General features: G+C 42.5%; 1 protein-coding gene across 2 annotated transcripts; it reads right to left on the bottom strand.

Moving 5' to 3' along the window:
* Positions 1–180: 180 nt before the first annotated feature.
* Positions 181–24,963, bottom strand: tsc2 (TSC complex subunit 2). 2 transcript variants are annotated; one of them, XM_022755408.1, is made up of 41 exons: positions 24,891–24,963; positions 22,706–22,890; positions 22,506–22,592; positions 22,294–22,404; positions 22,049–22,196; positions 21,528–21,645; positions 21,376–21,424; positions 20,246–20,371; positions 19,955–20,028; positions 19,708–19,834; positions 18,821–18,964; positions 18,590–18,727; positions 18,379–18,482; positions 18,078–18,159; positions 17,574–17,729; positions 17,374–17,493; positions 16,888–17,010; positions 16,680–16,786; positions 16,399–16,564; positions 16,159–16,281; positions 15,915–16,049; positions 15,466–15,655; positions 15,209–15,302; positions 15,020–15,122; positions 14,450–14,544; positions 12,022–12,162; positions 9,106–9,267; positions 8,823–8,981; positions 8,610–8,722; positions 7,482–7,724; positions 6,384–6,632; positions 3,506–3,663; positions 2,403–3,010; positions 1,805–1,883; positions 1,632–1,718; positions 1,354–1,540; positions 1,035–1,174; positions 869–947; positions 687–778; positions 510–608; positions 181–388 (listed from the first exon to the last, which is right to left on the bottom strand). In XM_022755408.1, exons 2-41 carry the CDS (start codon positions 22,838–22,840, stop codon positions 221–223), a joined length of 5,619 nt encoding a protein of 1,872 aa, XP_022611129.1. In that variant the 5' UTR covers positions 22,841–22,890; positions 24,891–24,963; the 3' UTR covers positions 181–220. The 2 variants fall into 2 exon arrangements, with proteins under 2 accessions (XP_022611129.1, XP_022611130.1); XM_022755409.1 differs by lacking the exon at positions 12,022–12,162.
* Positions 24,964–25,251: the final 288 nt, after the last annotated feature.

Here is a 25,251-nt window from a genome sequence, read left to right as displayed (position 1 = left end):
AACGCAGTTTCATACTGTCACATTGTTATCACATCGTCATGATCAATTGTTCTAAAAACAATAACAATTACAGCTGCTTTAACCAAACATAGCACAACCCCACATTTCCAATCTTTTTCATGACCACTTTTTATTCCTCACACATTAACACACAAACACGCCGTGTGTGTGTGTGTGTGTGTGTGTGTGTGTGTCCCGTCTGTCGGGATAAGAAATGTAATCAAACAAAATCAGTGAAATCATCCACTGTTGATACAAGTCTTTTCCTCTGCCCAGACGCTTCTGGGTTTGAAGCAGGAGTGCTCTGCTGAAACGACTTGTTCTGCTGAGTGTGTCCTTGGGTCAGCGAGATGCCAGGAGTCGAGCGAGACTGAATGTCTTCTTGAGCCTTTGAGTCAGAGCAGAGTCAACAAGATGGATGAAATTACGTGAGGAAATTGAAAACATCAATAAGAGTGACAGTGATGGATTAGAGCCATCTCTTATGTTTTTGTGTGCATTGTTCTTACCCTGGTCCTGATCCTCTTAATGTGTCGTAATCTCGCAAGCCACTTAGAGGCATAAGCATCAGAGGGGTTTGCTCTGTACTGATGCACCAAAGAGGCCATCTACGGAAAAACAAAGAGTGAACTAAGTGTGTGTATGTGTGACTAGTTGGGAGAGACAGAGGTAAGGGGAAGACTTACATTGGCATGCAGAGCCATCTGTCTGACTAAGAGTGGAAGGTTGCGGTCTGAAACGATTTTTGCCACCGTTGTGTCAACTAACCCCTCCAGGTCTGAAAGAGAGAGCAAGAGAAGGAATAAAAGTAAAACAAAACTGACAGCAACAAAGAGCAAGAGCAAAAAAAACACAGTGATCAGCTCACCTTTGCGGCACTGGAGGGTGACCAGGTTACATTCATAATCCAGCGGTTTTATAATGACTTCTACAAAGTTAAACTGACCCTAAAAAAGACAAAAGATTGGAGCTGAAGCACAAATATGTCCTGCAGATTTCAGATTTTATTTTTTTGCTTGTGTGTGTGCATATACCTTAATGGTGCCCAGTTTGTATTCCTCTCCAGAGTCATTGTACACCACCATGACAAAATCGTTGCCAATGTGACGCTTTTTGTTGCAGCAGCCCTTGTCACTCTCCCTGTTTGGCATCAGTGTGGCTATGTGGAAGATAGCTGCAGAGACACGATTTCATTAATAACAAGCAGAGCAGACCGGCTGTGGAAAACAAATAATTACCATAAATGTCACTCTTCTCTCTCTCTGTCTCTCTCACACACACACACACACACACACACCCACACACACACACACACACACACACCCACACACACACACACACACACACACAAACCCTGCATGATGTCGTCGTGCCAGCAGTAGGTGAACTCTCCGTCATCTCCGTACTGGTCGAGACCTCCAAGGAAGATCTGGTCGGGGTCGCAGTCTTTCAGATGGATTAATTTTCCGAGGCCTGTTAGGAAGGCAGCGTAGCGGTTCGAACCGTACTCATTTGACAGGATGGAAACCTCATTGTTAACCTGAAGAGAGTGAAAGTCAGAGAGCAGGCTATAGGAATTATCTGGCAGTAATTATCAATGAAGACAGAAATCAAGGTGAATGTCTTCTCACCTGACCAGCTCCAACAAACACCACTCCAATCTTGTGGGTGTCATAAGGAGGCATCTGGTCGAGAACCTTCACAGCGCGGTCGATCACCTACCAGAGAGAGAAAACATTGTAAACACCACTGTGCATGGCCCTGGGGCAGAGTACAGGTCAGCCAGGCATAGAGGTCAACTTACCTGAGTCTTGGGCAACAGCAGCGGCTTGTTGGCTTCATTCCCAAAGAAAGGAGAGTGGTACAGCTGGAGGAAGACGAAGCTAGAGGAGACAAGGAGACAGTGACAGAATGAGAGAAAAAAAAATGTTGGGCACAAGCCCAAGAATTTTAAAAAGGCTCATAAACCACATGTTGATATTTTCCCTTGTCTATATGAGTCATTTAAAACACAAGAGATGTGTGATTCATAGTCTGGGTATTCATGAAGATCTATTTTGTATAAAAATACAAATAAAGAAATGCAATGAAAATGTAAATTGAGGTTTTTATAAGAAATATTAGCCAACTATGCATTGATTATATTCTAGGAAGAAGTTTATAACCTCTCACTGTAACAGATTTCAACCTGCAATTTTTCATCATCTCAAATAATATTTTCGATTTAAATGTGGGATATAGAATGTCATTAAACTTTTCTGCACTGGCAGGCTGCCACTTGCTGCCACTGGATCTTGCCAGTGGAGCAGAGATTAGTTCACTGACTTGATACACTGCATCATTGACCTGGCAGAGAGAGAAGACAGACGCTGCGGTAGTTTCTTGTGTAAATTGTCGTGTACCTGGGACTAAGTCCAGAAATCTTCTCCGTGTTACCGGGTCCAGGCCGACTGTGGTACGAGTCCCTCTCTGTCCTCCTCTCCCTCCTGGAGGAGGGGGCCGATACCGAGATAGTGTGACCCCGGGGTCGGTGGCCTCCGCTGGGAGAGATGGGTCCAGGTTGTGCTGCCGCCGCTGGAAACTCCAACCTCATCCTCGCCCCTCCACTTTGAGATGATGCTACACCTGGGCCTTCACCCCCTTGACTTTGACCCCCTGGTCCATTAACGTCCCCTCCTGTGCTTCCCTCCACCTTCTCTTTCTCAAAATGAGGCTGCTGGGGCTGAGGCTTGCCATCTGAAGGCGCTCGGGGCCTTGATGTGTCTGCCAGCACAGTCTCTGACTCCATAGCAGCCTTGGTGAAGGCTTCAGGTAAGGTCTGGAGCTCCGGAGAGGAACTGGACTTGTTAAGCCCATGGCCCTGGGACTGAGAGTGAGTCTGAAAGGGAAGCTCAGGCCCCTGGCTGCCTGGAGTGGAGGGTCCCATGGTCGGCTGATCGATGGGAATGGCTCCCTCACTTACTTCCTCCAGAGTTGACTTTTCATCATCTTGACTGGAGGTGGAGGAGGACTGCAGGGGAAAGATAAGTGGAGCTGATTTCAAGCCCTTTAAATGACCATTCCAGTGGGTTTAGCATGTTTTAGCAGATTAGCTTGTTCCTAAAGCATGCAAATCCACAGTATGGTCCTGTGAGGACAGAATACAAACACTGGTAGGTGTGCCATCAATGGCTGTGCTGGCATGCTGCTTGTTGTGCAGCAGCAAAGGTGGGGAAACCTGCAGGCGACATTGACTCTATCAGCTGATAATCAAACAGCAACAGGTGGTGGAGATGCTGTGATAAATTTCAATTTAAAGCTTTTAAATGTTGGCAGGAACAATGCAGGAACAAGGCAGCACAACAAGCCACGTTGAACATGTATTGAATATGTTGAATATGTATTTATTAGTCTGTTACAGCTACCATGCTGTAGTTCATGTGGTATTTTCTTTATTTGCCGCACAAGCCACCAAGTCCAGTGGACATACGCATCGTGTCTTATTTTGTGTGTGCAAGCTACCCACCCTGCTGAGTGTTCCAGGAGGCGGAGTCTTTGTGAACTTGTCAGCTGACATGAAGATGGGATCAGAGGTCGTTGGCTCAAACTCCTCACTCTCCAGCCAATCAGACGGGGTGTGTGCCGCACTGACCCCTGACCCCTCCTCCAGTACCACCACAGAGTCTACAGCAGGACACAGCAACAACCGTGGGTTATAGGTGGATATATACACAAACAAAAACTGAAGAAACACACACATCCCAGTGCTGCCCGCTATTAGTTGCACAATCAGAGAAACAGAGAAGCATACGCAGGTGTAAGACTCCCGACAAACATCAAAGATTTCAGCACAGTCGTGAGTAGCGAATTTGACTTCAACAAATCACACACATTCTCTCTAAAATCTAAACTCTAGTAGATAACAAGTCAAATGAATCATTGCCACATGAAACAGAATCTGATGCAGCCACATGATCAAACAAACTCAGAGGCAGTCAGGCAAACACACACACACACACACACACACACACACACACACACACACACACACACACACACACACAGACACGTGCGTATGGACAGAGATTAAGATCATGACCTTGAGTGAATCAGACCTACAAACACTGAGATCAGAGACACAGACAGATCAATTCAGTAAGCAGCATCTATCCATCACTGCTTCTTCTACTGATTTCCATCAAAACACATGCATCTGTTTGGTTCAGCTTGTTGGTTATAGATAGATAGATAGAGCTCTATATTAATCCCAAAGGGAAATTGCAGGTAAAACACGCTGCAGCTACTACAACAGCATCCCAGACCAGGCCCTCCAGTCCTGTATCTCCCCTATAACACTCTCCCTACATTCAAAAAGGAAGAAGAAGCAGCAGCAGCCAACACAGTCAGGTCTGACACCTGAGTGTTGGCCTTCAAAACTGCAGCGCTGAAAATGTCTTCATCGTCCTACTGGTCTACCAGTAAGGCTAGGAAGAGTGTAATAGTTGGATGAGGTCTGGGCTTTCCTGTTGACAACATCAGAGAGTCAAAGGTTAAATGGTCAACCTGGGAGTACATTTCAAAAACACAAGAGTTAGAGAAGATGATTAGAAAACAAATCATGGAGGGGGTCAAAAAATCTTTGGTGTCATTGGACTGATTGATCCGAGTGCAGGCATGTTTTCAGCATCACTTGTAGAGGACCCTCCCTCCCTCCCGTGTTAATAGAAGACTGATGGGTAAAGCAGAAATGTTGAATTCCTTCACTTGCACAGTTTTTGAGCATAACAGTAAAAAAAAAAATAACAAAGAAATTCCTACACACCATCTTTAACATTTAACATTTTGGAGAATAATAAATTATTCTATTTATTCACTTCCCTGCTGAGAGTTAGATGAGAGGCTCAATACAACTCTCATATCTGTATGGAAAATATGAAGCAGGAACCAGGAGACAGTTAGCTTAGCATAGCACAGCACCACATAGCATCCCAGCCAATAAATAGCCCCGTACACAATCCTCTGTAAAACTGCAACCTGTCATTTTTACACTTCGATTTTTGGATTTTAAAAAAACAAAACAAGCGATAACGTATTAATTTGAACTTTAGAAGAACTGGTAGACAAACTTTATTAACTTTGTACAGAGCCAGTTTAACTGTTTCCCCCTGTTTCAAGTCTTTATGTTAAGCTAAGTTATCTGTCTTCTGGCTGTAGCTTTATAAAGAACAGAAGTATTAGAGTGGTATCGATCATCTCATTTAACTGTCCTCAGAAAACAAATAATCAGGTTTTTCCAAAATGTCAAACTAGTCTCATCATTTTATTATGAAAATAATGTTTTGATCGTTCAATCTTAGACTTTTAGCAGCAATGTAAAATAAAATGTTTAACTTTCATATAATATAGATATAATGAAAGTCATGTGATGATCAAATGTCACTACAGTTTGTGTCAGCAGACTACTGTATTGCACTGTACAAGTGAGAAGAACTACACTAAACCAGGGGTTTTCTGGAGGGGGTGGGGGAGATGTGGGGTCACACATGTGGTGGACAGTACCTGCCCAGGAAATGCTCCTGTGCAACCTGCCAGGGGCTGGAGGGCCTGAGGGGGCAGAGCCCAGACCCAGAGACCAGAGAGAGCCGCCCACTGCAGGTGGGACGCCAGAGGATAGGTAGGTGGCGCATGACGCCACATAACAGACCGCAGCCAATCACAAACCATCATGGTGGTGAAGATGAAAAAAACATGAAAACAAACCAATCAGAATGAGGGGAAAAAATCTCAGAAGGCAATGAGAAAAGAAAAAAAAGAAAAGAAAAATAAAGAATGAAGAAAAAAGATGAGTCCAGTGAGTAACTGAAGCAGGTCGAGACCCAGACTGAGAGAGAAAATGAACAAATGCACAGGACTCTGAGCACCACTGAAAATGCGACTTCTGCAAAAAAAAAAAAAAAAAAAAAAAAAAAAAAAAAAAGACATTTGACTTCTAAAACAAGAACATGTCAAAGCAGTCATCTTTGATGATCACTGACCCGAGCAAATCCATACTTGCTCATTGATCACCGTCTGGTTCAAATAAAGTATTTACAGGCAATTTGGCACTTAGCTCAGTCAATTAAAGGGGACCTAGGACAAGCAGTCAGGCGGACAGGAGGGATGCGTTCATGCGTAGCATTCAATTTCCTAGTACATTATGATTCTCTGTTCTGTAGCTAACTATTCTGGATGTGACGTTGTATTTATTTTACGGATGTCACAATGACATTTTTATGATCCTTAAATTTTGGGACACATAACTCACCTGCACAGATCAATTACAACCACCAACAGGATAAAAACAAACCACAAACTTCCTGATCTTTCAAGCTTTTTCTGCCCAGACTCCTCAGACTGTTCCTCACCAGTGTTGGAGCGCTGGATCAGGTTTGCCTTGCCTCCGACACTGCTGTGTGTTTGGGTCAGGGGCTCGGAGACGGACGACGGTGCAGGAGCAGCAGTGCTGGCAGGAGCACTGGCTGTCTGGGTAGGAGGCTCCTTCACTCCCTCCATCGCCATCAGGACACTAGAAAGCTCCTGCAGCGGCATGTTGCCAAGCTCAGAGGAGAAGGGACTGGGTGGGTTCTCCAGACACATCAGCCAGCTCGTGTTACCTGTGACAACAGACAGAGACAGTCACTAATCTACTGTAAAAGGACCTTAACAGGGATTTTTTACTGTTTCATCACATTAACGACAATGAAAACACATTTGCTTTAAATTAGTGTTGACCATTTAACAAAGCACGTTGTAGGGTTTTAGATGAATTTCCTCCAGGCCCCCACTCACAGTAGTTCAAGTCATTAGTACAGTATAAAAATCAAAAAACAATAAACATGCTTGAGATAGACAATCCACTACAGTAAACACCAAGTTGCCTTAAAGTTTTTTTCTTGTATTTTTTTGTGGTACCAGAGCTGCAAGCAGGGACCCTTGAGGGACCCCCTCACCAGAGATCCAATTTCTGTGACTCCTCTGCTAAAAAACAGCCCATCTATTGTGAAACGGGGTGTTACTTGGTTTTTAAAAAAAAAAAAAAATATTGCTACAATCTCAGATCCAACAAAGCTTAACAAGTTTGTTCCTATATTACCACACAACAGTAACAATAACAAAAAATAAGGCAGACAACATGTTCACTGTGATGGAGTAGTAATCATCTGCAGGATTCAAGTCTCTGCAAATAGATTTTCCTTTTCTCCTGAAACTTAAAAGACATGCCTGAGAGAATCTATTGAGAGGTATCTGGTCTGCTTTAGAGAATGGCCTGATGTACTGTTTTATATAACTAATAAGTAGTTAAATGACCAACATGTGCTAAACCACTGCTGTGGTCTGGTGTTAATTATAATTAAAAAAAAAAAAAATGAAATGAAGTCATCATCATCAACCACGCAGCTACCAAATACCAAGCCTCACAGACTTGGTACTCATTCACTTGTGGCTAAGTGTGTTCTGCATACCAGACGGCCTCCGGATGAAGATCTCTGCCCAGCCCTGTGTGAGTATGGGAACAAACTCAGCCAGACTGGGGTTGTCTTTGAGAGGTGGGGGAGCAGACGGGGTGGCAGAGGTGGAGGAGGGAGGACCCAGGCTGTCCAGGGTGGGACCAGAGGAGGGCGAGAGAGGAGCGGCTAACTCGCCCTCAGAAGGGGACACGAGAGGACTGAGACTCTGAGCAGGACCGGCACGTAAAGCGTGGCCACCTGGAATATAAAGTCAGACAGTCAGAGGAAGGTCATCATGATTATTTATTAGCTCTTCTCATTGCATTACTCACATTATGTTCAGGACAGTTTGAAACAGAAAGCTTATCTGATAAGATATTAAGATTCAATGGGGGAAAAAAAAAAAAATCACAAAGGTCAGCTATAATAAGACATCAGACACAACATAATAACACACAATGCACTGGGCAGAAAAAAACGGAAGGAAAACATATTTAAGTAGACTGACAAAGCCATCAATGTTAACATGAAAATATACACTTGAATAATATACAGGCAGCTACATCTTGTGATGACATTTCGTATCTGGCAGATCCGCCAACACGTATTCAAAAGCACACCGAGTACAGACGGATGTTAATGCGTGAAGGATCACAGCAATGAAGTCTAATTTTGCATCCCATTTTCCTTTGAATGTACTACAACCCGATAAAGAGTAATGATAAATAATGTCACTGATCTTCATTTACATAACATGTATCAAGAGTAGACAGGGGGAAGAGAGGGTTGCCGTTTAAAAGGGATGTGATAACACAGGCAGGCAGAGATAAAAGTGTGGCTGCAAATCTGAGGAGGATAAAAGCTACTTGATTATTTCTCAATTCAAGACAGCAGGAAGGATCACGACTCATTTTACCTGCTCTATAAAAGCTGTCTCAAAATGCATTTTTGGAAAATAGCACTAAACAAATGATGGTAGATCTTGGCCACAATTATTATGAAAGAGTGGTATTTTAGCATATCCCGCTAACATTAGAAAGTTCTCTTCAATATAATCAGTTGTATTCTAATAATGAGGGAGAGGTTGCTCTATCATGGAACGTACTGAAGTGTTTACCTGTCAAGCACCTTAATATTTATTACCTGACATAGAGCGGACCCGTATGCGTGTGGCTCTATTGTGTTGCTGGCTTGACTGTGACTCCAGTTTGGCCGGAGCCTCTTTGGTTATTCGGGTGTGTAGTGATGGATCTGATCTGCAGGATCAGGAGATGGAAACAATGATTTAACAAAAAAATTATAATAATTCAGAGGATTCATCCTTTTTCAGTGTGTGTATGTGTGAATGTGCTTCACCTGGTCATTTCCCCTCCTCCTCCCAGACGTTCAGCCATGTCCAGGCCTAACAGTGCTTGTGTCCTGACCCCTCCGCTGGTTGTTATGGTCACCAGCTTGTTGCCAACAAGCCAGGTCATACTGCGACCCCCTGCCAACAGGAATTCTGCGATGGGAGACCTAAGAGGGCAGTCACAGGCCAAATTCATAACTGCTATAGCCTCTCTCCATTCTTTTTCCAAAACTTTACCACTGTTAAGTGCCACCCACACACACACATACAGAGAAGAAATTTCTTGCCAACCTCTTGGGCAGTGCAGAGAAGTTGGAAAACACGTATCGTGCCATCATGTCCAGACAGGTCTCAGTGAGCTCCAGGTGAACAGTCTTCAACCCCTCGTCTGCCTGAGTCACCGCATTTTCATCAGCGGAGCCAAGGCTGCAGGTGGTGGTCGAGGTGTGCATCCTACAGCAGGAAACAGGGAGAAGGTTAAACAACAGCGAGACGGGCAGAGGAGCGAGAGGAGAGCACACAGGCTCCTGCTATTTTTTTTAACATGTAATCAGTGCAAACAGAAACATGCAAGTACTGATATACAGGTGAAGTATAGGAAATGCACAATATCATTAAAAAAAATGTTTTAAATCACACAAACACACCTGTGCACATCTCTGTTTATATCACATGCAAAACAAACATTTATATGCACACATACATCCACATGTGTGTGTATATAAGAAAACGCACCATAAGATAATCACATTTTCCCTAGCACACAAACAGACACACACTGGGACATGGCATAAGTGGCTGTGATATCACATTGGTTATCTCCTATAATGTCAATCAGCTCTGTGAAGGAGGCTGAAGGGATCTGTGGTGTAGCATGTTTTATGCTCACTAAGCCACAGGGATGCACAAAAACATCTCAGCTTAAACAAAATCTCTCAATTAGTATTCACTGAAGAGTGAGCAGCGTCTCTTTCTATCCACAACAACCATTAGTGCTTGTTCTATAGCCAAGTCAGGTTAAAAGCACATTTACAGATGTTGACATCACTCTCAGTCGGGATATAGAGATTCCCAGATTTGAACTGAAAGCAACGCTACCTGGTTGCCCAAAAGTAAACACACTCAAAATGAGCGATTCACAACAACACTCTGAGGATGACTGTGCCCAACTGAGATATCTGTTTATCCCAATGGGGAGTATTGAAGGCAGGCACTGTTTTCATGAATCATCCTGACAGGAACATAAATAAAAGTGAAATAAAGGATAAATATTAAAACAAATTGGGGAGAAAACAATTATGGGAAGAATAAAAAAAAGAGAGAAATACAAAAGGAGCATCTGTCCTTGGTGGATCCATCGTGGTAACTGCTTTAGCTTCATTTTATTGTTTCAGCTTCAAAGACGCTACAATGGTTCAGAGGAGCCTATCTTGACAGGGATGCATCTCAGCTGACAAGATGACTATTGTCAAGGTTTCTGTATCTACAAGATTATATCCTTGGTATAAAACCCAATTCAGGTATCTGTAGAAATGCAAAGTAAAATGTTTCAAAATGTAAATTTTGGCACACAGTTAGAAAAATCTGTGTGAAAAAGTCTGAGAGGTTTGCGCATAAATCTTTAATACTTCCATCAGGGGGAAAAATGTCTTTCACTCAGACCAAGTCCCAGTATGTGAATAAACAACTCTTCCACACATATTTATACTTACCATTCTTCTATTGACAATTATTAATTTTTCACTTCAATGTCTAGTGGACACGTACTCCAGACAACATGACCATGAAATGCTCACAACTGAAACAGAGTGCACTGTCTTCACTGCTTCCTAATATTACTTACCACATCGCTATCCATTGTACTTCATTTCTAACTAAAGATGAATTTTATGGCATTTATAAAAATTGAAGGCTTTGCTTTTTTAGTGTAGATACAACGGTCAATACCTTTGAATGAGTGGCAAAAGCTGAATCATTTTAAATCCTATGTGTATGTGTCACTTTAACATCTAAAATACAGCTTAAAACACAGTCATGTTGTCTGAGGTGAAACCAGTCTCCATCACGAGGCAGGCTTCAATCTAACATGTCACTCAGGTGTTACCATTCAAGAGACAGAGACAGAGAACACACTGGTTGAGAAAGAAGCAGATTTGGCAGCTGAAGCAGGTTAAACAGATCTACACTGCAGTTGTTCAGCCTCATTAAGTTCCATGCTTCACTATGAAATTAAATGCAATACAAAGTGATTTCAAACTTTCCAGTGCAGGACTTTTACTGCCATCTGTTGGGCATGAGGTGGTATGACATATTTACGAGTGTGGCAACAGAGCCACATCTGCCAACTGCAGTGATGGATCATACATCTGTCAGTCACTCAAGCAGGTCAGCCAAGCAAAGATAAGCATAAAGGTATGAACATAAGTGAGGCAAGGAGTGTGTATATGTGTGTGTGGTGATATGAATGGTTTGAGTCTGTAATCAAACTGTATCAAAGTTCACACCAGCCCAGCTAATCCTAAAATCCCACACTAGGAGATTGCCATGGTCATAGCAGCACAGTGTATGTTTGTGAGTGGAGCAAAACAAAAACAAAAATATGTCAAGCAAGCAAACAAAGCTGTTGTGCTGCTGTGGTCCCTGTCACTGGCAGAGGAAACAGTAGTGCCCTCCCACCAGGAAGAGGGAGGCAGAGTTGTTGGTTGCAGTTGTTGTCAATCAAGACACCATCACTTTGGATACATATGCTTTGCACCGGCCCCGCCTGCCATTCATTTCTTGTTAGGCCAATCAAAACTTGTCAGCAAAACACACAAACAAACAAAAACAAAATCAAAGTCAAACCACAGACAAATAAAAATAAAATCAGTGTGTTAGAGCAAATCAAAAAGAAAAACATCAACATGGATCAAGATGTTTTCAGAAGTCTTCTGCAAACACTGCATGCAAAAGCAAATCAGAAAACAAAATCTAGAAATAGCACGTGTATGATCGCAGCCCAAAACAAACCAAAAAGGTTGACACACAAACCTTCCTCCAGCATGCACCACCCACTCCAGGTATCCCTGGCAACAAGCCACCCAACGCCCGCCCAACGTACCCGCATGACAATGAACCTACACCCCATCAACCATCCCATGGAGGAAGCAACAAGTGTTTGGGTTGTTTTTGTTTTTTGTTTGGTTACCCAGAAGGCTCTTCTCTAACCTGCGGACCGCATGTTCGGAGACACTGATGCTGCGGGAGCGGAAAGCGTCCATGGCTGACAGGTCCCTCAGCTCTTTAACAGGAGAGCTGCTGCTATTGGCTACCGCCGCTGCTGCCTTCGCCACTTTTGCCGCCCGCAGACTGGGCGGTGATGAGTACCCATGGCGAAGGGTGAGGGGAACGGGCCCGGGTTGGCAATACAGTGGCAGTGGGCAGTAAGGGGGTGGGTCATCGTGACGGTGGAAGTAGTTTGGTAGTGTAGGGGGAGAGTGTGGTGTGAGGAGGTATATCAGGAGACAGCAGGAATCGTCACGAGCATCAGAGCAACATGAGCAGGTCACCACGGGGCGCACACCACGCAGAGGGGAGGGGAGAGGGAAGGGAGGAGTAGGGGGTGGGCGCAGGGTGCAGAGGACAGGGCCACAAAGGTCAAAAGGGCAGAGGTCACAGGAGGAGGAGAGGGGTCAGGAGCAATGTAGGATGGATCCAGGATGACACGACCACCCCCCAAAACCACAACCACAACGCAGCACCCAATCGCAGGAGGCAGGGGAGGGGTCAAATGAAGAATTGAAAGAAAAACAAAACAAGGTGAAAATTAACAGCAGTGAACACTATGAATCAGATTACAGGAGAGCGGAGTAAGAAAAAAAGGCTAAACATCAACTAAAAAGGAAAACAGACAAGCTACAGCAGAGGGTAAAACAGCTTCTGCTATTCAGAAAAAAAAATACGCACAGAAAGTATTCAGGAGAGCAACAAAATGACATTATTTCACACAGCAGGTACATAGTGAAGCCAAGAACTAGTACAGGAGAAGTAAAATAGTAGGGATGGACTCAGCACAGGCCTGACATAATGGAAGTTAAAAAACAAGAAAAAACACAAATCCAACTGAAAATGAAATGCTGGGTTAAACCTGAGGGTTGGAGCACAGCAAGTCTGGATGTAATACTACAGATTAGATACATCTCTAAATATTGTTCTTCTTATAGTGTACTTTTGGAGACCTCTGAATTTAATCTTGACATCATATCCCATAGTGTTATGCCTATGACATATGACCAAACCTTTTGACCTACATGAAATAACCCATGTGGACTCTGACATGCAGAGCTCCAACCCAACAGTGGGCAATGAGCAGCACAAGGACAGATGACTGGGTGAATGATAACACAATATGGAACACTGAAAGTGGGTTCATACAGAAGATCAGTAGAAACTGATGTTAGCAGAGGCACTGCTGTAACAGGGAGTATGTTTGATTGCAACGGCAGCAAGAGCGTTATGAGGTTTTTTTTAAATAAATCATGAAGTGTGGGACTTAAAAGAAGACGTGTGTACAGAGGCTGCACTATTTCCTCAAACATATTTAATTGAGCAACAGGGGAGGAGAGGGAGATTTAATAAAAAGCTACAATGAATCTCAAAAATCAAAAAAATAAGAAATCATATGAGGGAGGATTGAATTATTTTTTAGAAAGTGGCAGCTTGGTCTCAAACAGTATTGGTTACTTTTAATAGTTATTTTGGGTCTTCAGAATATTCACTGTGAAACACTATGGAAATACTGGCTTACCTAGGAGATGCAGACACAGCCCAGTTAATAGCTGGTTAAACCTCTGTTCAGTTACCCCTCCTCTCTGTGATCATCTATACTGTGTTTTAATTAGTAACTTTGGATGCTTTTTACCATACGATGTTCACGCAATTAAAACACGGACAACCGACAGACATTCACAGCATGTACAGATGAGCGTGACGCCTTGCTGAGAAAAGCTTCCTTAAACCTCTGTGTGAAAGACCGTCTGTATTTCTCTTTGTGTACATGTAAGGCCTGTATTTTTTGTGCTCATAAATAACAGATGGAAAGATGTGACAGTGGAGAAAGAAAAACAAACTCTTCTTTCCCCATGCTATCACTCTATGTGCACCATTATAAGCTAAAAGTGGTGGGCACAGTAACACAAACATCTGGACAATGTAATACAATCCTCTACAAAAAATAAATTTAAAAAATTCAACAGCCTCAAATATTAACAGAGTTGAATCTAAATCTCGTTTTAGAATAAACTGCAGGGCTGTTAGCTTAGATGACATAATAATATACAGGTGTTCATGTTATTTTGTCCACCCTGTGTGCCATTAATATGAGAAGTGGATTTAAAAATAAACATAAATCGTGGCAGAAAGAGAACAAATTTTAAGACGTGAAAAAGCATAAACAATAAATAAAATGAACTAATGATCACCATGGCAACCTGAGAGGAGTCATTGCAACGATCACGCCACATTACCAGTCATGCTGAGTCCCCTGCTACCTTGGCAACCCCAAGCCTCTTACACAACAATGGCCACATGGGCAGTGTGTGGTGCTGCTGGGTTGGTCGTCAGCATTTTTGCAGCTGTGTATGAATGGATGCTTTACCTCTTGGGTCTTTCGTTGAGGCTGGTGCTTCGGGCGCGAAATGGACTCTGCTCATGACCATCATCGAATGGCAGCAGGGCGTTGGAACGCAAACCCTGGAGAAAGAGACAAAGACGTGAATATAAAGGCACAAAAACACCAAACTGAAGAATGCTGTAGTTAAGAGTGAATACAGGGTCTGCAGCAAATCTCAAATAAAGTTAAAACATTTAAGCATAAGGCTCAGGTAATTTAAAATTTTACATCACATAGACTAGGTCATAAAGACCTTAAAAGATTCTGGGCCTGATGGAGATGTAGGGGAAATGAGGGTATGTTAGCATTGTACATGCACTGTGGACAAGCCCAAAAAGTCACTGAAAGTCACAGTTTGTATTCTGTCAAAAATGTTTTGGTTTTCTAAAATGTGTATTGCTCATGTGTTTGGGTGGGTGGGAATGAAGAGCTGAGGAAGTTGTGAGTTTGGCTGCATTTTTTTTCCAGAGATACAGTGGTAATGTTATATTTCAGAATGAAAATGACAAGTCCTAAAACAGTCAGTAAAAGGTAGAAAGGCAAACCAGCACGAACCTTTGTGATGTACTGAACAAAGTCTTTGCGGAAGGGGAGTCTGCAGCGTATAAACCACATAGCAATTACATGGTGGGCCAGGGACACGATGTACTGGTTGAACCTGATGGGAATGGAAGAAACAAAAAGGTCAGAGTGTGTCTGTGCATCTGACAATACCCATGTTTTTGTGTGTGTGTGAGCACTCACTTGGAGGGATTGGTGTAGGGTAGAGAGATGGCAAACACACTGACATACTGCTCAGCTACAAAGTTGGCATACAGATGGGGCAGGCGCACCAGAGCTACGAAACAGAAATGAAGAAAGAGCAGATCAATCAAACAGTCTCTTATTTTGGCCTTTCTCTGTGAAAAAAAAATCCAATGTGACTAACTGACCTTGAACATTCAACAATATCAAAGAAACAATAAACTGAATACATTTTGAGAAAAGCTTTTGGGACTCACTGGACAGGAATTCAAGCATAGGTGATGCCATGGCAACAGTGGCAGAGATGTGGGTGAGCTTGACGATAAGAGCGGGTAGGAGCTTGATCATGATGTCAGGCATCTCCACCGTGCACATTGTAAGGGCCACAACACACTGCTTGGCACAGCGGTAAATGAGGCCAGTCTCAAGGCACTGAACCAGCTCTCTCTGCAGAGGGGAAAGGAGAATAACTAATGTTGATTTAGTTGTATAGGCTGATTCTGTGTGTCTGTCTCCATGTATGTGTGTAGGGTGGCTAGTAAATCTGAGAAATAAGGTTATGCTTGGTATACAGAAATCAGTCACAAATGGGATGATGTTGGCCAAATGTAGATCTTCTTGCTGCAAACTTGATGGTCAGTAAACCAAACCAAATCAAGCTTTAGAACATCCAATTTTCTTACTTTCTACACACTATGCTTTGTACCTGTCTCGACTGCTCCAGGTAATTGTGGTAGGAGGTGATCGCTGTGAGGACAGGAACCACCGCCAGCTGGACATCAGTGCGGGAAAACCCCTCTGGGGTCTTCTTCAAGCGCTCTGAGATCAGCCGATCTGTCACCTACAAGCACAGAGACAAAGAAATGAGCAACATATAGTGGCATTTAATTATATGCACAGTACAGACTTTTAATTATAGATTTGTATGCATGTGTTTTTGTTTGTGGTACCATGCAGCAGAGTGTAGAACAGAGCTGGTCCAAGCTGCACGGCGATGTCAGCAGCAGCACTTTGTACTGCAGCGTCCACGGCAGCTTGTCGAGAACGAGCTTTAGCACCTTCCAATCTGTTTCCTGCCAGAGAAAATCAGAAAATCAAGCCAACAACTGTCTGATATCTTTAAGGACAGCAGGAATCTGTGTGTGTGTGTGTGTGTGTGTGTGTGTGTGTGTGTGTGTGTGTGTATGTACCATCTTGAGGCACTGCAGGAGGACACTGAAGGCAGGTGCGTAGGGCAGGTAGGCTGAGCGTATTGAGGCCGTTGAAGGGGGAGGAGCAGCGGGGGGAGCTGGGCTACCAGCAGGAGGAGATGTTGAACCTGTTGGCTTCTTTTCACTGACTCGCTTCTCTGGCTCCCTGCAACCATGAAACACACATAAACAATTTTCTTATCATTTAGTTGACTGAACTATAATGAGCAAAGCAGCTGCAGGTAAGAGCTGTGGCAAGAGCGCTATGTGTGTGTCCTCACCCTGCGTCACAGTAGCAGTAAGGGCTGAACCTCATGGCTCCGTCTTTGTTAGGGACTCCGAGACGGTGAAGAGAGTCTGCACGCATCATCAGGAAGAAGTCAAACACCTGAGAGAGACAGAAAGTTAATAGGAAATAAGGCAGACCGTATACATTACAAATGCAGTAAGAGATACACACATATGCACAGAAAAATGAATTACCCCTACCTGTAGTCTAATACTGGAAGCAATAGATGAACAGTACTTGTTCTTGTAGTGAAGCTGCAGGTGGCTGATAAGCAACTCATAAACACGACTAGCATGGGTGGCTGGTAGGCTGTAAAGCTTGCTCTGCCAGGAGGAAAAAACAGGAAGGTTAATACCAGATTCAATTGACTTACGTCAGACTCACTATAAACATCTTTAATTGCTTTTTTTTCCCATAACTTGATAATCTCAAGTTAAAAGTTAAAATTCAAGAAGAGAAGTTGACAATCATCAATAGTTAAAGATATAGTTTATAAGAGAATATAAGAAGGTTTATAAGTGTTTAAACCTTAGATCCTTCTTACAAAATTAAATTAAATTATTCTGAAATAACATCCCCTCATCATCAACTTTAAAGAATAGCAAAACCAGGCTCTAGATTTTCAGCTCATGTTACATTGCTCTTTAATGTCACTTAGGTGATTCTAGCCCTAGTATGTACTCCACCTGCAAGATTTCCAGCAAGCCCAGTATAGCAGTCCTGACGTCCTCCATAGGAGACTCTGCTGTGGGGTCTCTCTCAGAAAGCTCCAGGGGCCCTGAACAAACCAGAGAGCGACTGGCCACCTATAAAGAAAACAAACACTGGAATCATCTCATCTCGGCTAAAATGGAGAGAACTTGAGGGTAGAAGTGAGATTGTGTACCCGCTCAATGATGTCCAGCAGACTGGTGAAGTGGTGTGTGTTGCAGCCCTCAGCGAGGTCAACAAGTAGCTGGGTGGCCTGCTTTCTGACGGCCAGGTCCCGGTCTTCAGCTATCCCACTGAGCTGGGGGATCACCACCATTTCAATCAACTCATCCTGGAACAAATCAAAGAAACAAAGAAAACCACAGAAAGAATTTCGATGTGAGGAATTTTAATGATCTATTCACCAAAAATGCATCAAAACAAACAACACAAACATTGTACACAGTGCTCGACAGGAATTTTCCAGACAGATAAGACAGACATACAAAACAATTATGTTTATGATGACTTCAGTGGTCAGTAGTTTAATAAACACGTCTTTAGCTATTGCATGACTGATAAAACAGGAAATTTAATAGGCCTGTATCTCAACCGTAGAATGTGCATACAGACTGGCTAACAGCAGACTTGACAGTAAGGATGCAAATGTGTGTGTGTGAATGTGTGTGAGTGTACAGACCTCGTACAGCTGTCGGTTGGTACTGAGAACGAAGGAAAGAATGTGAAGCACTTTGATCCTTATTACACTGCGAGTCTCGTTCCTTTCAGAGAGACAGTGGGATACCAGAGATGGACAGGAAAGATTCCAACACAGCGAGGATGGGAGGAGACAGAGATCAAGGTTATGACTAACAAAGTGGAACGCAAAGAAAATACCAAAACCTGCCCACTGAGTTATTAGATATCATCACCACTGTGTGTGTGTGTGTGTGTGTGTGTGTGTGTGTGTGTGTGTGTGTGTGTGTGTGTGTGCATCCTACCTGAAGAATTTCTCCATGAGGCGGTGAAGGCTCTGAATCCAGCTGTCCTTGGCTGGCTGGATAGACTGGGCCCTGTATGAGATGAGGGTCAGCACTGATGCATCCTGTCACACACAGAAGAGCAGGATTAAAACAGAAGCAGCAGAATGTACAAGGACTAAATGTCAAGACAGGATGGCATAGAGAGAGACAGATACTCAGAAGAACTAACAGGTCTCTTGTCAGCACATTTCTCCACCAGACTGAAGAACTTCTCTGTGGAGCCGTGGTAACCGTTCTGCTCATACAGCTCCTCTACTGTGGTCAACAGCTCATAGACGATGGCCTTCAACTCCGCACTGCCTATTGTCTGTAAAGACAAATGAGAAAGGCCACAAGGTCAAAAAAGAATTGCTATTTTACTCTATGTGTGTGTGCATGTGCAATATGTATTTGTGTGTACCTGGATCTGCTGCAACAATCGCTCTATGATACCCAGCAGGATGTCCCAGGTGACCACCTGCAGCTCCTTGCCGTACTTCTTGATCAGTCTTGTGATGGAGAGGACGATTTCATAGGACACCACCTCATTGGCACATGACATAGCCTGAGGGGCAGAGGTCAGACACCAACAGTCACCGTAACTAATTGTTTACATTCACAGCATCAAGTATAGTCTTGCTTTTTCAAACGACCCTCTATTTAGTCATTTCTCATGCATCTTTACTCATCAGTTGTAAGTCTCAGCTTTTCTAAATACAGAGCTGGAGACGGGGCAACAACTGTTCCACTCGATACTGCTAGACAGAAAATACATATAGCATTACTTACTGTAATAAAACAAATGTGCATCCAGCCTACTTTTCAGTGACAATATTAGAGGTAAACAATTAATCACTAAATCATTAAGTTGCTCGAGGTGCCAAAACCCTCTGGCTTGAAATGTATTGTTTTGAAATTTTTTTCTGTGGTAGTAAGTTGAATATCTTTTGGTTTGGACAAAACTACAAGTTTTAATATGTCAGCTTTGGCTTTAGAAAGGTGTGACGGACATCTGCTTTGGGATATTTTGTCAACCAAATGTTTAATCAAGAAAAATAATAATCAGATTATATGACAATGAAACTAATCATTAATGCAGCCCCAGACAATGCAGGGGGTTGTATATAAAAACAAAAATGTTATTTGTGGCTTTTTCTGCCAATTGTGCATTACTTCTGTTTTCATGTAAGTACTAAGAAACCTTTTTGACCAAGATATCTATATTAGAGAGAAAGAAAACTGTGTCCCTCGCTTTGTCTGTCTGACTAACTGGACCATGATGGAGACATTTTGGTGTGTGTGTTTTACCTTGTAGAAAGATGGCAGAACCAATGTGGGTGTGTTTTTGAGGGCGGGGAGTCTGTGTGCACCCCACAATGCCATTCCAACAAAAAATACAGCTCCTCTCAGCAATGGTGCATCCTCCATGTACACCCTGGTGAAGAGTGCACGTAGTTAGAGAGACACACAAATAGGGACCAACAGCCCCTCCACAATAGTATATGTTTATTAATGCACCACATGGTCAGAAATGTGCTGAAACCTGGGACAATACCTCTCCTCCATGATGCGGCACATGGTGTAAATAGCACTGTGGCCAAGGTGAGTCCCCAACACCTTCCTCATTAACTGCAGAGGCAGACCGCACCACAAGAGAGAGTATCAACAGAGGGGAAAAAGATCAGAAGATGCAAATATGAATTATGCTCAATCAAAGCAGAGACTTCAGACAAAAGGCAAACATGCGTATGTAAAATGTGTTTTTGTGTGTGTGTGTGTGTGTGTGTGTGTGTGTGTGTGTGTGTGTGTGTGTGTGTGTGTGTGTGTATATATGTTCTTCTCCCACCTTCCAGCAGGATTCACAAAACTCCTTGACATTGACTGTACGACAGAGTGTGATGATGAAGACAGTGAGAGAGTCTGAGGGCAGGCAGTTGTAACACACCACTGCATCCAGGACTTGTAGTGCTACCTGGACACACAGACCACACACACAAGTAGGTGTCACTAAAGTGTTAATTATGTAGTTAATGGGTATTGATGATGTTTAGATAATCTTTGTTTGTTGCATTTTTCAAGGTCGTAACAAGAGGAAATTACAAACCTCTTACACCAGACTGTCAGTTGATTGTTAAACATTAAGCATCACATATTCACTTTAAAAACTTTTTATGTCGTCTTGTTTATTATTTTTATGTGGATGTAAAATGCAAGTTCCTGTTTTCCTCCTCCATGGTTAAATGTATAGGTTCTCCACTTTAGCATACATATAGGAAGAACTATATGAGTCTGTAATGCTGTTGCCAATTATAAAACACAGTGTAACTTCAATATTTCTGCACAGTTCCCATTGGTAAAGTGTTCTCTAAGCTTGGCAGTTAAAAGCATGTTACTGTACATTCATAAATGAAGGCCCACAACTAACTCTCTCCTAACATTTGAGAATCAGAGAAACACTGGTGAAATAGGACTTCTTCCCTCTGCGCCTGCAGGTTTCTTAAAAGGACAGTCTGCTAAGGCAACATGGTGCCTATAAATACACATTTAGCAAACACTATATACATGCTGATAAGTAATTCCCACTCAAGCTCTGCATCAATTACCACAAGATCATATGTTTTAGTTTTCCTTGAATATGGAAAAGAATGGCGCTTTTTTACATTCAGTTGTGGATCAGCGATTTGTTCCGTGTTTAATGAAAACTTGGAACGTTCTCATATTATTTCTTGGATCTGTGAGCCTCTAACAGAACCACTGAATGACACGAGGGCTGCAATGACCAAATTAGGTGTCTATTACCAGTAAACAACAGCTATGACTTTTGAACAGGGCAGCATGTACTGTTGAATGCTAACGAGATGACTGAACAAAGAATGTGTTGATTGTTCCTCAGCTGACACTTGAAAACATGTTGCACGGCAGTTACAGTTGCTCGAGTGTAATGACAAGTAAAGCAAAGGAAAAACAAATACTCGCCTCAATATCTGTTGAGGATGTTGTTCTATTGCACAGGAGACAGATTTTCCTGCAGAAGGCACAACAGAACAAGCAAGAAAAAGCAAGTTATAAGCATTTCCCAAATTAGAGAGAAACAAAACTATGTCTATCTCTTTGTCTCTCTGACTTACTGGACCATGATGGAGACATTTTGGTCCAGGTAGCAGCTGTTGAACTTCACCAGATTTACGAGAACATGGAGAAAGTCAGAGGTAAGACCTATGTCCATCCACAGGAGGACAAAGCGTGCTGGGGGAGAGGAGAAAACAGCGAGAACATACCAATAAATAAATTGTAAAAGACCATTCATGCCTTTAGAAGTTATAATTACAAACATAATAACAAAGGTGGCTCGTATCAGCTTGAATATCAGTTAGCAGGATTTTCAGCTACCACAGAGGGATCAAATCTTCATAAAAATTCATCATATCTGTGCCCAAATTGCAGATGTATTGGAAAGAAACAAACTGCAAAATTAGGTGTTGTCAACACAGAGACCATCTATAAAAAGGGAACATTGATCACAAGTTGAAACTAATCAGCAGAGACTTGACAAAGACGTACATACAGTATGAAGCGTTGGAAAGTAGGTTTAAAGTCTGTATTTGTTTTGTGTTTGACACATCACTGAAAACTAGATTTTTGATTTTACCTATGTCCTCCTCCAAGTATGTGATGTCTTTTCCATTTTCCGTTAAGGCCTTGAAGACTTCCAGCCTATCGGAGAGGTCTTCGTTGCATGGTTGGTAGTCTCTAATCACCTTGAAAAAGTAGGCTCTCAGAGGGCCGAGTCGCTCTCCCTTCAAATAAACAGTGAATATGCTTTTAAGAAATTACAAGAACTGTATTTCCATTGCCTGTGTGTGTGTGTGTGTAAATTGTGTCTATATACTGTACCTGTCCCTGTATAATGGCCCTCAGCAGCTGCAGGACAGCATGTCTGGCCTCAGGTGGCTGCTCTGGAGTCAGCATGTCCTCCACAGCTTTCCATACTGCCTCCACTGCATGCTGAAAAAAAACAACATATGTACATGCGCACACACAGTTTTACTAATACAGGTGATTGCATGTACTGTTGTTTCACAACATGAGACATGGTGGAGACTTACCTCCTCAAATTTTTTTGTTTTGGCAAGATCACAGACGTGGTTCATCATGCGAACGCGGTTACTCAGACCACAGTCTGGGTGGAGCTCCTGAAAGATACAGAGGTGAAGAGTAAGGCCACACAAAAAATGATGGGTAAATATTCAGAGGCATGAGGTGAGCTTGAGTGTGTGTGTGTATGTGCACAGTCTCTTCTGCACACCTTGATGATGTCAGTCGTAATGATAAACTCGGACGGTTTGGTGTCACTCTGTTTGCTCGGTGGGCGCGGAGGTCCCAGCCCAAAGATCCCCTTCACCTTGTCCTTCAGACTCTCCTTGCTTGGTTGTTTATTCATGGCCCGGCCGGGAGTGGTGATAGACTGCACAGACTGGGACTGATGGCTGCCTAAAGAAACAATAACACACGTATAGAAATTTTGCAACAACCATCACAGTTAGCTTCAAGAATTACATTGCAAAACCTAAAACCTTAAGTCCAGAAAATACATTGGATGTTCTCTAAGTGGACTTGATGTGGCTTGCCAGCCAGCAACTGGATGGATGGTAGCAATAGGACATAAGTGTTGTCAACCAAAACCCACTGCAATTGCTAAATCACTTCGCAATGAGCTATTAAAGAGATGTATAGAGGCAAAAAATTATGTCATTGTACATGACAGTACAACATTAACTATAGCTTAGAGTTATACTATTAACATGTTGACAATGCAAATCTAGCATCAACAATAAGCATCCCTGTGATTAAGCACATAGACTTGAGACTTAAAGGGTCAGTTCACCCAAATAACAAGTTTTCATTGTAAATATTTAGTAGTAAGAAGTTCTAAACTGTTCACAATGAGCTGTGTAGATTATCCAGGGTAACCAAGACATGTACTGTTTCATTACAAACAAAATTCTGTTCACCACCTTTATTTTGGGTTGGCAGCAAGACCATGAAACATATCTCTGCACACCCGAATGACAGGTTTATCAAAGACCAGCACAACCTAATTACTATATCAGACCCACTCAGATTGGCATACTTGAGTATATCTCTAATTTCTACTTTTTTGTCCTTCATTTTTGGTCGCTATTTCATGGGTGAAAAAATGTATAAATATAATACGTGTTCACTATTTGTCCTCTTCTTTGTTGTCTTTCTGTAATTGTTTGACATTTGGACAGTGTGAGATTTCTAGACAGATGTTAAAGTTATCATTTCATCTTGGTGTGGCAGATATATATCAGCATATATAACTCGCTGGCAGTGACTGGGGAGGGATTATTTTCGTGTTAATATACATACAGTACATATACTGTACATCCTGTGGTTTGTATATTTCCATTGATGTTTTGTTTATATGTTGGCATTTGTGCCATCTGCTGTTATTGTATACATTCACATCTCTCATTTGTCTTTTGTTATGCCCTGTAAAACTTCAATGAAAAGATTTTGAATAATCATTAAATTCTCATTTTATGCATGATTAAATAAGTGACACATTTATGATGAATATTGGCATTTTTTGTGTCATTTACCTTTTGTCTATTTCTAAGCTTTTGACAGTGTGAAGTTTCCCAGATTTCTTAAGAAGAAATCTGAATATTCACCAGGCAACAGTGAAGTGGTCTGCCACCCAGATATTCACACATCAGTTTAGTCAGACAAAAGTGTATTTATCTTTTATTAAGTTTGCAGAGGTGGTCTTTGATACAGACGAGGTGGCAATCTACAACACTTGTGGCAACCCTTTTGACCAATTTTCATGAATGGCAATTAGTGTATGTCCACAGATATTTTTGAACCTGGTCAAATAAACCCCAAACTAGTGTAGTGGTGGAACATAGGAGGCTCTGTACCTCTGTGGGGATTCTCTGTCCTGGGATATCCCTTTATAGCGGTTATGAAATTTGTATCAATATAGAAGTGTATATCATTGTTCACAGTGCACTGCTGCATCAGGATGCCGCAGTTACATAAAAATGATTTTATGTAATTTTGGTGAACAGTCCCTTTAAGACTCCCACCTACAACTATCCAGCAGTGAAGTTTGGAGTCCCAGCCTGTTAATGTGTAAACCCGGGGGGAGGCAGGTTTGAAGAATTTGCTGTCATGAGGACTTGACAGAGACAGAGACAGAGGGGAGGGGAGGTGAGCAGACAGACAACGACTGTTCTGTTTCAGTTCAACAACAACAACCACAGCGGTGCAAGGTAGCCTCCGACCAGAGCAAATGATATCTGTGAACACTACACAGCATAAACAAGGCAGAAACAGGAGAGATGTACAATGGCGCTACTGAACCGTTAGCGTCGCTTTACATTGCCTTCTACTGTGGCATTCAAGGTCTGGTAGCTTAAAAAACAACGCCTCCCCCTCCTACCCTCCCTCTCTCTTCTCACCTTATAAAAGTTGAGTCGCTTTCGGTTTCATTCAGTCACAGCTTCGTCCATATGCAGCCAACCGAGCCGCCTCCGTCTGTCTGTGCATTCATATGACTGTGTGTATGCAGCTCAAAGCTTGTTCTCGTCCAAGCTCAGTCCTCCACTCCTCAACCGGATGGCACAGTAATGCTGTGACAGGGGCATTTCCTACAAAAACACGTTTGCCGCGCTCGCTGATGGGAAATGTAGTTGTAATCGAGCTAACCCCATAAACTACGACAAAGCCCGTTTGTTAATTTGGTTTTCTGTGTTATAACAAATTAAAAGCAAAATATCTACACAAAGGTTTTTCCCCAACAGCCCACTAAAACCGTTTGAC

Source organism: Seriola dumerili, unplaced genomic scaffold (assembly GCF_002260705.1).
Source record: "Seriola dumerili isolate Sdu_G_001 unplaced genomic scaffold, Sdu_1.0 BDQW01000230.1, whole genome shotgun sequence".
Taxonomy (NCBI): Eukaryota; Metazoa; Chordata; class Actinopteri; order Carangiformes; family Carangidae; genus Seriola; species Seriola dumerili.
The sequence above is the reverse complement of the archived record's forward strand: the minus strand, read 5'-3'. Positions and strand labels throughout refer to the sequence as shown.

What these genes read in the sequence shown, in the direction of transcription:
- tsc2 (XM_022755408.1), bottom strand. Translation starts at nt 22,840, where the DNA reads ATGAATAAACAACCAAGCAAGGAGAGTCTGAAGGACAAGGTGAAGGGG. An exon ending in TTGTTCAGTACATCACAAAG is followed by an intron (nt 14,545 to 15,019) that starts GTTCGTGCTGGT and finishes CTCTTTCTCCAG; the next exon opens with GGTTTGCGTTCCAACGCCCT. An exon ending in TCCGAACATGCGGTCCGCAG is followed by an intron (nt 9,268 to 12,021) that starts GTTAGAGAAGAG and finishes TTCCTGCTGTAG; the next exon opens with GATGCACACCTCGACCACCA.